The sequence below is a fragment of the Phyllobates terribilis genome, unplaced genomic scaffold (assembly GCF_046119375.1).
Source record: "Phyllobates terribilis strain yellow unplaced genomic scaffold, ASM4611937v1 Scaffold_5__5_contigs__length_657084704, whole genome shotgun sequence".
Classification (NCBI taxonomy): domain Eukaryota; kingdom Metazoa; phylum Chordata; class Amphibia; order Anura; family Dendrobatidae; genus Phyllobates; species Phyllobates terribilis.
This window is the reverse complement of record NW_027362765.1, coordinates 134,256,873-134,271,493: the sequence shown is the minus strand read 5'-3', so window position 1 is coordinate 134,271,493 and position 14,621 is coordinate 134,256,873. Positions and strand designations below refer to the sequence as shown.

The 14,621-nt window shown below is 39.4% G+C and overlaps 1 protein-coding gene across 3 annotated transcripts in view; it reads left to right on the top strand.

Moving 5' to 3' along the window:
• LOC141272369 (cadherin-like protein 26) overlaps nt 1–14,140 on the top strand; it is a 158,599-nt gene extending 144,459 nt beyond the window's left edge. For all 3 annotated transcript variants that reach the window (XM_073683024.1, XM_073683022.1, XM_073683023.1), the window contains 2 exons: nt 22–108; nt 11,953–14,140. In XM_073683024.1, the coding sequence (XP_073539125.1) occupies nt 22–108; nt 11,953–12,168 (303 nt within the window). In that variant the 3' untranslated portion in view covers nt 12,169–14,140. The remainder of the gene's footprint in view (nt 1–21; nt 109–11,952) is intronic.
• The last annotated feature ends 481 nt before the right edge of the window (nt 14,141–14,621 follow it).

Sequence of the window (14,621 nt, the reverse complement as noted above, 5' to 3'; positions counted from 1 at the left end):
TAGTATTGTTTCATTTTTCAGCACGCAAATGCTGGACATCGTACTTTTACTAGTCAGAGTTCTTTGCACAGAAAATTTTCTAGGACACTGGAGACGACGCTAAAAAAGGTAGAATGTTATATTAATACAGTGGAAGCAGGGTGGGCCCTGACAGCAGAGGGCTCTTTTACAAAGATGGTATATAGGTCTTTTGGTCCCTAATAACTTGTCATATACTGTAATAATCTCTTATGTCTTTCTTTTTACTGAACTAAAATTTATTAACTCAGTTCCTTATATGCAGTCTAAAGGATAGTATTCTGCTTTTAGCAAGGGGCAATTTATTCACTGGTTCATTGTGCAGCTGCATAGATTGATATGTGTATCCCTGTATGTTTAATTTATCATCATAAATTGCAACTCTGTACTTTACCTGCCACAGAACTGCAATAGGTTAATATGGTAAACATATGTTGTCTATCTGCCCCTAAATATTAATTCCTGCTAAGAAGCAACTTCTATTCAGTGAATCGCTTGGTTAATTAAAACAGACATCCATGACTTTTGGCTTCACACATTTCCTTGTATGGAGTAACTGAAGACCCCATTACAGTCCCCTGGCTGCTAAAGAATTAAGTAGAATGAGGCATATAACATTTTCTCATGATATCTAAATGTAAGGGAAGTCTACAATGGGAGCCTTAATATTTTCCTCCTAAAAAATCTCTACAATGTACCCTGTATCCTTGTTTAGATAGAGATCTTGTGCATACCTTTAAAATACAGGTGCATCTCACTAAATTAAAATATCATCAAAAAGTTAATTTATTTCAGTTCGTCAATACATAAAGTGAAATGCATATATTATATAGAGTCATTACAAACAGAGTGATCTATTTCGAGTGTTTATTTCTGTTAATGTTGATGATTATGGCTTACAGCTAATGAAAACACAAAAGTCAGTATCTCAGTAAATTCACATAATTAACAAACAACACCCGCAAAGGCTTCCGATTTGTTTAAAAAGGTCCCTTAGTCTGTATCAGTAGGCTCCACAATCATGGGGAAGACTGCTGACTTGACAGATGTCCAGAAGGCAGTCATTGACACACTCCACAAGGTCCCAGAGTTCCAATTTTCATTTGAAAATCAAGGTCCCAGAGTCTGGAGGAAGAGTGGAGAGGCACACAATCCAAGTTGCTTGAGGTCTAGTGTGAAATTTCCACAATCAGGGATGGTTTGGGGAGCCATGTCATCTGCTGGTGTAGGTCCACTGTGTTTTATCAAGACCAAAGTCAGCGCAGCCGTCTACCAGGAAATTTTAGAGCACTTCATGCTTCACTCTGCCGACAAGCTTTTTGGAGATGGAAATTTCATTCTCCAGCAGGACTTGGCACCTGTCCACACTGCCAAAAGTACCAATACCTGGTTTAAAAACAACAGTATCACTGTGCTTGATTGGCCAGCAAACTCGCCTGACCTTAACCCCATAGAGAATCTATGGGGTGTTGTCAAGAGGAAGATGAGAGACACCAGACCCAACAATGCAGACGAGCTGAAGGCTGCTATCAAAGCAACCTGGGCTTCCATAACACCTCAGTAGTGCTACAGGCTGATCGCCTCCATGCCACGCCGCATTGATGCAGTAATTGATGCAAAAGGAGCCCGACCAAGTATTGAGTGCATTTACTGAACATACATTTCAGTAGGCCAACATTGCGGATTTTAAAAACATTTTTCAAGCTGTTGTTATAAGGTATTTTAATTTACTGAGATAATGACTTTTGTGTTTTCATTGGCTGTAAGCCATAATCATCAACATTAACAGAAATAAATACTTGAAATAGATCACTCTGTTTGTAATGACTCTATATAATATATGAGTTTCACTTTTTGTATTGAAGGACTGAAATAAATTAACTTTTTGATGATATTCTAATTTAGTGAGATGCACCTGTATGTGTGGATATACAAATACTTTGTTCCAGCGATGTTGGCGCTGGGCCATCAGTGCTTGGGTGATAGTGATTTGTCATGTGAGCACTGCAGCACTCATACTTCTCTCTACCGAAATCCAGACATCCGAGGGAGATGTGTGTGCTGCAGCCCATTATTGGCCCCTGATTGGCTAGAGCGCTTACATGGCATAATAATGAAGGACTACAGCATTTAGGAAGGGATTGTCCAAATAGTGTTCAACCCCTTTAACTCCTTTACTCCCGAGGGTGGTTTGCACGTTAATGACCAGGCCAATTTTTACAATTCTGACCACTGTCACTTTATGAGGTAATTACTCTGGAACGCTTCATCAGATCCCCCTGATTCTGAGAATTTTTTTTCGTGACATATTGTACTTCATGATAGTGGTAAAATTTCTTTGATATTACTTGCGTTTATTTGTAAAAAAATCAGAAATTTGGCAAAAATTTTGAAAATTTTGCAATTTTCTAACTTTGAATTTTCATGCCCTTAAATCCAAGAGATATGTCACGCAAAATAGTTAATAAATAACATTTCCCACATGTCAACTTTACATTAGCACAATTTTGGAACCAACATTTTTTTTAGTTAGGAAGTTATAAGGGTTAAAAGTTGACCAGCGATTTCTCAGTTTTCCAACAAAATTTACAAAACCATTTTTTTTAGGGACCACATCACATTTATGACAGAAAATACCCAAAAGTGACACCATTCTAAAAAACTGCACCCCTCAAGGTGCTCAAAAACACATTCAAGAAGTTTATTAACCCTTCAGGTGCTTCATAGGAATTTTTGGAATGTGGAAGAAAAAAATCAACATAACTTTTTTCACAAAAATTTTATTTTTGACCCCATTTTTTCTATTTTTGCAAAGATAACAGAAAAAAATGAACCCCAAAATTTGTTGTGCAATTTCTCCTGAGCACGCCAATACCCCATATGTGGGAGAAAACCACTGTTGGGGCGCATGGCAGGACTCGGGAGGGAAGGAGCGCCATTTGACTTTTTGAATGTAAAATTTGCTTGAATAATTAGCAGACGCGATGTTGCGTTTGGAGAGCCCCTGATGTGTCTAAACTGTGGAAACCCCCCACAGGTGACACCATTTTAGAAACTAGACCCCTCAGAGAACTTATCTAGATGTGTGGTGAGCACCCTGAACCCCAAGGTGCTTCACAGAAGTTTATAACATGCCGTGAAAATAAAAAAGTCTAACTTTTTCCACAAAAATATTGTTTTAGCCCCAAATTTTTTATTTTCACAAGGGTAAGAGGAGAAAATGGACCCCAGAAACCTTTGTGCAATTTCTCCTGAGTATGTCGATACCCCATATATGGGGAAAATACACTGTTTGGACGCATGGCAGGGTTCAGAAGGGAAGGAGCACTCTGTGACTTTTTGAATGAAAAATTGGCTGGAATTGGGAGAGGATGCCATGTCGCGTTTGGAGAGCCCCTGATGCGCTTAAATAGTGGAAACCCCCCACAGGTGACACCATTTTGGAAACTAGACCCCTCAGGGAACTTATTTAGGTGTGTTGTGAGCACCTGGAACAGTTGCTTCACAGATGTTTAGAACATTGAGCCATAAAAATAACATTTTCACATTTTTCCAACAAAAATGTTTTTCAGCCTCCAATTTTGCATTTTCATAAGGGTAACAGGAGAAATTGTGCCATGCAATTTGTTGTGCAATTTCTCCTGAGTAAGCCGATACCCCATATATGGGGGAAAACCACTGTTTTGGCGCACGGAAGGGAAGGAGCGCCATTTAACTTTTTGAATGTAAAATTTGCTTGAATAATTAGCGGACGCCATGTTGCATTTGGGGAGTCCCTGATGCGTCTAAACAGTGGAAACCCCCCAGAAGTGACCCCATTTTAGAAACTAGACCCCTCAAGGATTTTATCAAGGGATATAGTGAACATTTTGAACCCAGAGGTACGACACAGAATTTGATAACATTAGATCATCATATTGAATAAGTTGTCATAAGTCTTGAGTGCAAATGTTCGCTACTTGAGTTTGCATCGAGTACTCGGGTATGCACCAAGTATCACGGGTGCTCAAGTGACATGCTCGAGTCCCCGCCCTGCATGTTTCACGGTTATTAGACTCCCAAAAAAAAACATGCGGGGATCGCTCGTGATAGCAGGCAATCCCAGTGAGGTTTTTTGCCAGCTGCAAAACATATGGGGCGGAGACTAGAGCGTGTTATTCGAGCACCCGAGATACTCGGTGCATACACGAGCACCCGATGCAAACTCAAGTAGCGAGCACTTGCGCGCAACACTAGTCGCCATATTGTCATCTTTTTTTTCTTTACTTTTGAAAAAATCCCAACCCCAACACAACCCTAACCCCAACCCTAATACAACCGCAACCCTGGCACAACCCCAACCCTAGCACAACCCCAACCTTAACCCTAGCACAACCCCAACCTTAACCCTAGCCCAACCCTAAACCTAGCCCAACCCCAACCATATCCCTAGCCTAACACTAGCCCAACCCTAACCCTAGCCCAACCATAACCCTAGCACAACCCTAACTCTAGAGTTTATTTTTTATGCCGTTGTTTGTGCGGTATAAGTGAGTAGACGACTTTATTCTTCGGCTTGGTGTGATTACAGCGATACCAGATTCATATCGGGTTTTTATGATTGACAGCTGTCACACACTAAAAGACGCTTTTTTGCAAAGACTGGTTTTTGCATCGCCATATTTTGAGAGCTAGAATTTTTCCATATTTCGGCTGACAGAGTCATGTGACTTCTTGTTTTTTTGCGGGACAAGTTGACGTTTTTATTGGTACCATTTTCGGGCACGTGACATTTTTTGATCGCTTTCTATTCTGATTTTTGGGAGGCAGAATAAACAAAAACCAACAATTCCAGAATTGTTTTTTTTTATTTTTTATGCTGTTGCATGTAGTAAAATTGATAAGGCAGCATTATTCTTCGGGTAAGTACGTTTACAGCGGTACCACATTTATATATTTTTTAAGTTTTGGCGCTTTTACACAATAAAAACTTTTTTATAGAAAAAATATTTTTTTTGTATCACTTTATTCTGAGAGCTATAACTTTTTTATTTTTTGGCTGATAGAGCTGTATGGCGGCTTGTTTTTTGTGGGACAAGATGGCGTTTTCAGCAGTACCATTTTTATTTGCATTCGTCTTTTTGATTGCGTTGTATTGCATTTTTTGTTTGACTGTATGATGATAAAGCATCGTTTTTTGCTGTGTTTTTTTTTTTTTTTTACCTTCACTAAAGGGGTTAACTAGTGGGACAGTTTTATAGGTGAGGTCATTCTGGATGTGGCGATACCAAATATGTATACTTTTATTGGTTTATTTTTTTTTCATAATAAATAAATATTATGGGTACAATATATTTTTATTTTTTGGGGATTATTTTTTGCATTTTTTTTATATATATTTACAATTTTTTTTTTATTTGTTTTTCACTTTCGGGCACTTTTTTTTACTTTTAAACTTTGAATGATATGTCACCAAATCAAATAATATTTTTTCTCACTAATCATTGGAAATCAGTTTTGCCACAGCATCAGGTTGCAGTACTGAAGTGAGGTACAGTAGTGCAGCAGGTATATAGCACTAATTTGCACCTGAATGACATTTCTATCTTTAGTTTAGCTGCAAGCTTCTGACTTCTAGCCTGCCTTATTTCCTCAAATGGAGTAACTGCAGACCCCATTACAGTCCCCTTTCTGCTTCTAAATATTGAGAAAAGCAAGTGCTTGGTCACATTGAACATTTTATCACTAAGTGAAAGAAGAAGACAAAGAGAGAATGTGAGCCCCAAGAGTACCTGTGGAGAAACCCTGCAGTTTCTATAGATGTCTTTGTTTAGGTCTATATTGCACACACCTTTGTCATATTTCTTTACATATAGACTACCGTTCAAAAGTTTGGGGTCACCCAGACAATTTTGTGTTTTCCATGAAAACTCATACTTTTATTTATCCAATGAGTTGCAAAATGAATAAAAAATATAGTCCAGATATTGACAAGGTTAGAAACAATGATTTTTATTAGAAAGAATAATTTTCTCCTTCAAACTTTGCTTTCGTCAAAGAATGCTCCCTTTGCAGCAATTACAGCATTGCAGACCTTTGGCATTCTAGCTGATAATTTGCTGAGGTAATCATGAGAAATTTCACCCCGTGCTTCCTGATTGGCTTGATTGGCACTTTTTGCGTACCATACGGTCAAGTTGCTCCGACAACAGTTCAATGGGGTTGAAATCAGGTGAATGCGCTGGCCTCTCCATTACAGATAGAATACCAGCTGTCTGCTTCTTCCCTATATAGTTCATGCATAATTTGGAGGTGTGCTTTGGGTCATTGTCCTGTTGTAGGATGAAATTGGCTTAATCAAGCGCTGTCCACAGGGTATGGCATGGCATTGCAAAATGGAGTGATAGCCTTCCTTATTCAAAATCCCATTTACCTTGTACAAATCTCCCACTTTACCAGCACCAAAGCAACCTCAGACCATCACATTACCTCCACCATGCTTGACAGATGGCATCAGGCACTCTTCCAGCAACTTTTCAGTTGTTCTGCGTCTCACAAAAGTTCTTCTGTGTAATCGAAACACCTCAAACTTTGATTCATCTGTCCATAAAACTTTTTTTCCAATCTTCCTCTGTCCAATCCTCTGTGTTCTTTTGCCCATATTAATCTTTTCCTTTTATTAGCCAATCTCAGATATGGCTTTTTCTTTGCCACTTTGCCCTGAAGGCCAGCATCTCGGAGTCGCCTCTTCACTGTAGACACTGGCGTTTTGCGTGTACTATTTAAAGAAGCTGCCAGTTGAGGAGCTGTGAGGCGTCGATTTCTCAAACTAGAGACTATAATGTACTTGTCTTGTTGCTCAGATGTGCAGCGGGGCCTCCCACTTCTCTTTCTACTCTGGTTAGAGCCTGTTTGTGCTCTCCTCTGAAGGGAGTAGTACACACCGTTGTAGGAAATCTTCAGTTTCTTGGCAATTTATCGCATGGAATAGCCTTCATTTCTAAGAACAAGGATGGACTGTCGAGTTTCACATGAAAGTTCTCTTTTTCTGGCCATTTTGAGAGTTTCATACAGCAAACAAATGTAATGCTCCAGATTCTCAACTAGCTCAAAGGAAGGTCAATTTTATAGCTTCTCAAATCAGCCAAACCGTTTTCAGCTGGGCTAACATACTTGTGCAAGGGTTTTATAGGGTTTTCTAAACATCCATTAGCCTTCTTATACAGTTAGCAAACACAATGTACCATTAAAACACTGGAGTGGCGGTTGTTGGAAATGGGCCTCTATACATCTATGTAGATATTGCAATAAAAACAAGACGTTTGCAGCTAGAATAGTCATTTACCACATTAACAATATATAGAGTGTATTTCTGATTCATTTAATGTTAGTTTCATTGAAAAAAAATGTGCTTTTCTTTAAAAAATAATGAAATTTCTAAATGACCCCAAACTTTTGAACGGTAGTGTAATTATTTTGCCTTCTTATTTTCTAAAATCTTACTTTCTCATGCGTTAACAGTAAGCATTTGACATGCCCATATATTTTAATTTTCAGACACAGAGAGGTTTAAGGATTTCGAATGATAAGCATAAGTGGCCTGAATTGAGCCTAAGTCATCTACAAAATACTGCAGTCCCTTATATTGTGCTTTGAATAAATGCGTCATAGTTCTATTCCACAGACCCTTGAACAATTATATCATTTGATTTACCAATATGACATTAAGTGAAATTTACCTTTAAATATTGCAAAGGGTGACATATGTCAGTCAGACGCTTGAATTATCCTCTTATTTTATCCTCTGTCATCTCAAACACCTAATAATGAATGTAATCTTTATGCTGCCGTACAGAGATATGAGAGTTAAAACTATAAGCTGGATGAGAGAGGCTGCATTCTATTCTTGGCATTTAATGATCGCTCCCAGATCTCCAAAAACACAAATCAGCAAACAGAAAAAATAATGATTCTGCACTAACAAATTACTGTCTTTATACTGGGAAATGCTTTCCTTGAGTTTGATGTCTCCAGGCCACTGTATACTAGGTGATATATATAATTATCCAGCAAATATAAAAACTTCTGTGGCTAAAATGATGAACAAAAAAGAACCATTGAGACATTGTACAGAATCCTAGCCATCAATGCACTATTAACAATTGGCTACAAATTTAATTACATGTCATTTTATACATTTATTTAGTTAAGAGATCAGATTTTTTTGGAGCAATTTAGTCCTATATGGACAGAAAGGTACATTTCCAGCATAGTCCTCAGTTCCATGAACTTCCATAATTTTTTTTACCCCACAATCCAATTCAAATGACACATAAGCTGGGGCAAACTGACAATTGGGGCAGTGTCTAAGGATTCATGGTCCAAGGAGGCCAAAGCCTCTACGTCACTAATGTCACTTAAGGTTCAAGTGCAGAGCATTCTAAAAAGAAAAGAAAAGCAAATTATTAGGGCCTAATCAAAGTTTTCATGGACTACATTGGTAGCTAAAGGGGTTCGTCACTACTTTTTTATTGATGGGCTATCCCCAGGTCATCAATATCTGATCGACGGGGGTGCGACACCAAGCACCCCCGCCGATCAGCTGTTACTGGTGGCCTGGAGTTCTCAGATGCTACCAGAACACAGAAGCCCTTTAATTTCTGTGGCTGTGGCCATGTACTGCAGATCTACCTCCTATAGTTTTGACAGAGCTGCTGTGTTCCGGCAGCATTTGAGAACTTCCGGCCTTCATCGCCGGTAATAGCTGATCGGCGGTGGTGCCAGGTGTCGCATCCCCACTGATCAGATGATGATGGCCTATCGTAAGGATAGGCCATCAATTAGAAAGCAGTAGCCAACTCTTTAAAGACCCCATGATGTTTAAAGGGTTTTTTTGGGTTTTGGAAAATCCATATTCCGTGGCTGCAGTTTGTTTTAAAAAAAAACTAACCAACTGGTGGCTCTGCCCGAGTTGACGGCACAAACAGCTGAGCTCGCTGATGGGCTGCAGAGCTGTTGACATGATTTCAGTGCCGCAGACAATAACAGAATCCAGTAGAAGCAACGGGACTCGGCACTGGGCTGGGAAAGGGTGAGCAAAACAAAAAGTTTAGATTTTTTTTTTACATACAAGCTTCAGTCACGGAACAGGGGTTTTCCAAAACAGAAAAATCCCTTGAATGCCCCAAAAGCCAGTACATGTTCAAGGTGCCCATGTATATAAGCAAAATGTTGTGCCAGAAAAGGTAATATGCCTCTTATATATCATAGAGCAAAGTTATTATCAGTGCTAACAAATTAGCATAAGACTTATAGTATCTGAATTTCTGTTGTAGTAAATACAAAACTAGTGCCATTACATTAGTAAGTAATTCCCAAGATCACCTGAAAGAACAAAATTAAGTCTAGAGAGTTTTCATCACGGTGTGTTCCAAGAGGACTGTAGATGGGGTCCTTAGATATAGACCTAAAGGTTGTGGTAACCAAAGCCTTAAATTTCACAGAGAATTGCCCATCTGATTGCTCTGCAGGAAAAGTTCCATAATGTTAAAGAAGTTGTCCAATGAAAACAAGTTATCACCTATCCACAAGTTGGTGGGTGTCTCACCGCTGGCACTGTTAGGTAGATTGTAGACTCTGTATTCCCAATGGGGAACTTGACCCCTGTTACAAAATTGCTCGGCAGGGTGGATGCGACAGGTCGCACACTCTATAGGGCTTCTGGGAAAAGCTGAATGCAGCGCTCGACAGCCCCATAGGAAATGAATGAGGCACAGTTTGCACATACGCCCTAGCGCTCCATTCTAATGGGAATAAAAGTTTTCCATTCTCCCAACCAGTGCGGGTCCCAGCAAACAGACCCCTACTGCTCAACAAGTTATCACCTGTGAATAGGAGGTAGCTTATTTTCCCCGGACAACCTGTTAAAGAGGGAAGTTTGCCATAATGCTAAGTGGGGACTTGTCTTTTTAATTTTAGCTATCCTTCAGATGTAATCTCAGTTTAAGAACAAGGATATACGTCACTCTGTAATGGAGGATGCTCGGACAAAATACCACTCCATATATAATATAAAAGAAAATCCGGCACCCATACTTTTGCAAGAAGAATGACATAATTTAATTTGAACTGTAATCCAGTATTTGTAATGTTTCGGTCTAACACTCAGACCTTCATCAGATGGATTAAATTTAGGTTAGTTATATGAATGGTGGAACGGTAAATGCCACAATATAGACAGGGGTAACAGCACAAAAGATATGCTCTCTTGGAAGCGCACATCTTCCGAATTGTTACCCCTGTCTTTATTGAACCATTTACCATTCCACCATTCATACAACTAACCTAAAAGTAATCCGTCTGAGGCTATGTGTCCACGATGCAGAAATACTCCGGATTTTTTCCTGAGCGTTTCTGCATCTCCCTGGCAGAAAAAACACATGCGGATTGTACATGCGGATTGTACATGCGTTTTTCCTGCCAGGGACAAGCGGAAGTGAAGCGTTCTTCACATGGATTTCCGCATGCGGGTTGTCAAGCGCTTTCCAAGTGATTTTAGCATCAGTTGGAAAGTACTTGACAACTTGGTATGGCATGGATTTATATAGTGTGACCGTAAAAGAATGGTAAAAAATAAATATTATACTTACCTTCTGATGGCCCCCGGTGTCTTTATCCGATGCGTCCTGGCTTGCCGGCGGTAGACTAAAGGACCTGCTGACGTCAGCGGTCACGTGACCCGTCACATGACTATATGACATCATGGCAGGTCCTTGAGTCCACTGTGAGCTGCCGGCAATCCAGGACGCATCGGATAAAGACACTGGGGGCCATCAGAAGGTGAGAATAATGTATATTTTTTATTTTAGTATTCTTTTTTTTACGGGCACTATGGTACCCGGGTCCGGAGGAGAGTCTCCTCTTCTCCATACCCGGGTACCATCCGCATATTGAAACGCATGGATTCTGCATGTACAGATGCAGTGATGCGGATTCCATGCGTTCCAATGCAAGTCAATGGCTGCGAAAACGCTGCACTTCCGCAAAATAATTGGTAGTGCTGCGTATTTTTTATTAGGATAAGCCGCAGCGGAAATTTCCGCATCATGTGCATGGCACATGCGGATTATCATTGGGGAACATGGCAGGCCTTCTACCATGCGTTTTTCAAGCGTTTCTGCAGTGGAATTGCCGCTGCGGAAACGCTTAAAAAACGCATAGTGGGCACCTAGCCTGATGAAGGTCTGAGTGTTATACCGAAACGTGAAACTTACTGGATTTTCTTTCATAATCTCAGTTTAAAGCATGGACCTCCCATGAAGAAACCTAAGAAGCTAAGTCTTTCCCCTTTATAAAATGTCCTAAGTTAAGGGGGTTTGCTGAAAATTATTTTTCCATCCCCATCAATTTCCTCTAGGTTAAAATAAGAAGCTCAGGGTTACTCACCCTCCCCGGGTTCAGCTTTGCAGTGGTGATGTCACAACTACAGCGCACATTACCACCGCAGCTAATTAATAGTCTCAGTGGTTCTGACGATCTAGATCATACGGGCAGGTGAGCCCAGTGATAAGCTGAAGAGGTCACCTGTACTGTAGTTGTGACATCGCTTAATGAGGGTAATAGAGTTATTAATCTAGTGAAAGGCCATGGGGAGGGAAAATGTATTCCTGGAAAATTCCTTTAAACATGAAGCTTATTCAGAGAACTAGAACCCAGTTCAAATTGATAACTTGTAGTGCCTAAACCCAATGCAGAATATCTTTAACTAGCCCCTCACCTACTCTCTTCATGTGGAAGAAGGGCTTTTGGGCTGAAGAACTATGCTTTGGTTATAATTATAATCTCTGCACTCCATATAGTTATGACTTTGAGATATTTGATGTTTATGGCATCTGATGTGACACATTTGAACAGAACATTCATGGGATTTATTCTAAGCATTACTTTTTTTGACAGAAACTGCATGCCCAGATGAACGTACATGACATGTACAAGCCTCGAGTGTATGCTGACGAAGGAGAACTTTCTTACGCGTCCTCTCTGGAATCCATCAGTATCTCAGGCAGTAATGTAAACCTGTCGAATGTTCAGAGCTTTGGTTCCAAGTTCAATGTTCTGGAGAACATTTGTGAAGACCACAGGATGAAAGTTCCCACCACAACTGATCTATAAAAAGAAGCATATTGTTTGTCTAGAAACAAACTTAGATATCTCATGAACTTTGAGATCTGAGGGTGAAAATGGAAGATGAAGTATGAAGAAACAACTAAAGTCTGACACCATTCCCGAGAGGTTGCACTTATCTTCTGAAGAGGGAGGTGTCATATTCTGTATAGAGTATCCATAACTGTTTATGCAACTTGGACTCTTACATTGACCAGAGAAGATAGTCTCAGTCAACTGATAAATTTTAAGACTATTTTATCTATTAAGTCAAGCTGGGATACTATTTCTTAACTTCACGTTATAGGAGATTTTTCATAGCTTGTATCTTGGATGGGCACAATGAACGGTGTTGGTTATCTTTGGAGTCATTGTAAAAGGTCTTCCAGTTATATACAGTATAGTGGACAAGTGTGTGGTGAGTGGTGAGAGACATCACATAAGCACAATAGAATCCATTCCTTTTCTGACATTTTTATTGTGAATCTCCCATCATACCTCAGTACAGAAATTTTAAGGCCCCAATAACTATTGGTCTAGCCAAAATTTGGTTTAATTCAATTTTTTTTAATACTGCTCGTATACACAAGACTATTATAAATTGTTTACAAAAATATTCCTCCCTGTGGGGTAGAATTACTATTATAAAATCGTTCCCTTTGGGACAGATTATAACACTGCCCCCTATGGACAGGAAAATTGCCCCCTACTGCTTGAATGATGGCTATGCGTTTCACTGGAATTATGCTTGAAGATAAGAAATAAAAAATTGATTAATCAAATGTAAATATTGTTCGATATGGTGATATGGTGAAAGGGAGTACATATAACATACAACATTATAGTAGGCTACCATTAAAGGGTAACTGTATTTTCAACTAAGTTTTCAGAATAAGCTGTTCTGTGTGTCCATTATGAATAACACTACTTCAGGCCATTATATGACTTGTATCCTGCATTTTCACCAGTTTACCTCACAGCAGGCTCTATCTCTAATTTGCAATCCACTCTGAGCTGGAGGGAGGAGACTAGATGCTATGATGTGTCACATATACTGCATGGAACACAGAGAGGGATTCCTGATCTTCATTCAATTAGCAATTAATTTATGAATTCATTCATAGAAGCAGCAAGGCAAAAATTATACAGAAGTACTAAGCTGTGTAATTGTGAATCCAGCTCTAGGATAAGGTAAAATACTTGTAAGAAAGCTCAGCATGATCTTTCTGTGTTTCCCTCTGCCTTTTTTTCACACTGCTCCTCTCTTCTTCCCCACTCCTCTATCCATAGAATGTAATAGGCTGTATAATCTGGCACCTCACTGTGCTAGCAGTCTGTCTTGTCTTGAGCAAAAAAAAAAGCTGTGTTTTCAGAGTGAATGACAAGGTCAGGAGGAAGAAGGGAGGAGAAAAAGTGGGAGAAGGAAACCGGATTCTCTGATCAGATATATTACAAAGTTTCTTATCTTCACATTTACTATTGATTCTTTTTTCAAAGTTTGTTGAAAGTACAGTTACACTTTAAGATGGCCACAGATGCGAAACTTTCACTTGGCTGGGTCCATTTTTTTTTTATATTTAGACAACAAATTTTACTGGTCAGAACTAATTTACTTAGCAGCAGATACAATATAATTGTTATAATGGTAGCATCCCCCATTCTGAAAGTTGGTAAACTGTTCTATGTCAAGTGCAAGACTAGGAGTGGGTGGTGCATGACACAGGAATTCAAGAATACCAAAGAGAAATTCAGTGTCATGCTCTGCCCCCTCAAGCCCTTCACTAGTTATAACACAAGGGATCAGTTGCCTAGAGTGTTCCTTTAAGAATCGTAGTCACATGGTTAAAGTAGGTTGAGGTGTTATATGTTGTAAATATTGTTTGGTGTTTTAGGAATTTTAACTGATCAAAAGATAATCTGTAAATACAAAATAATATTTTTTTTGCCAACATTGGAATATAAAAATTTTGCTTCTAACAAAGGATTTGTCTTCTTCATTATTCCTCAGACATATTTGTGGAAAGTGCAGCCAGGAATTTGTGTAACCTGCAGATTTTCCTCTTTTCTTGCTTGCTAGGACTCTTCCTGATATAATATCAGAGCTGTGATAGAATTTGTCAGAACACTACTTTTAATGAGGGCCATACAAAACTGATTGCTCAGAGACGACTGGTATGATATGACCTGCAAATCTGCTCTGACAGAAGTAAAAAGTATCTAGTACTGCTTTTCTATAAGTCAACGCCATTTAATCATCCTTACAACAGGACATTACCTAAAAAGAGTTGCCTACAAAAAGAAGAGATACCCGTATGCAGACAACTCTTTGGGGTCAGTGCCGCTCATCAGTGAAGAGCAGGGTACTGGTTGGCTGGTCCTGTTCTTGTGGAGACCACCAGTTGCCGCGGGGAGTCCTATAGACCAGGCAATGCGCCCTTGGAAAAAAAATGTATGCAAATTAC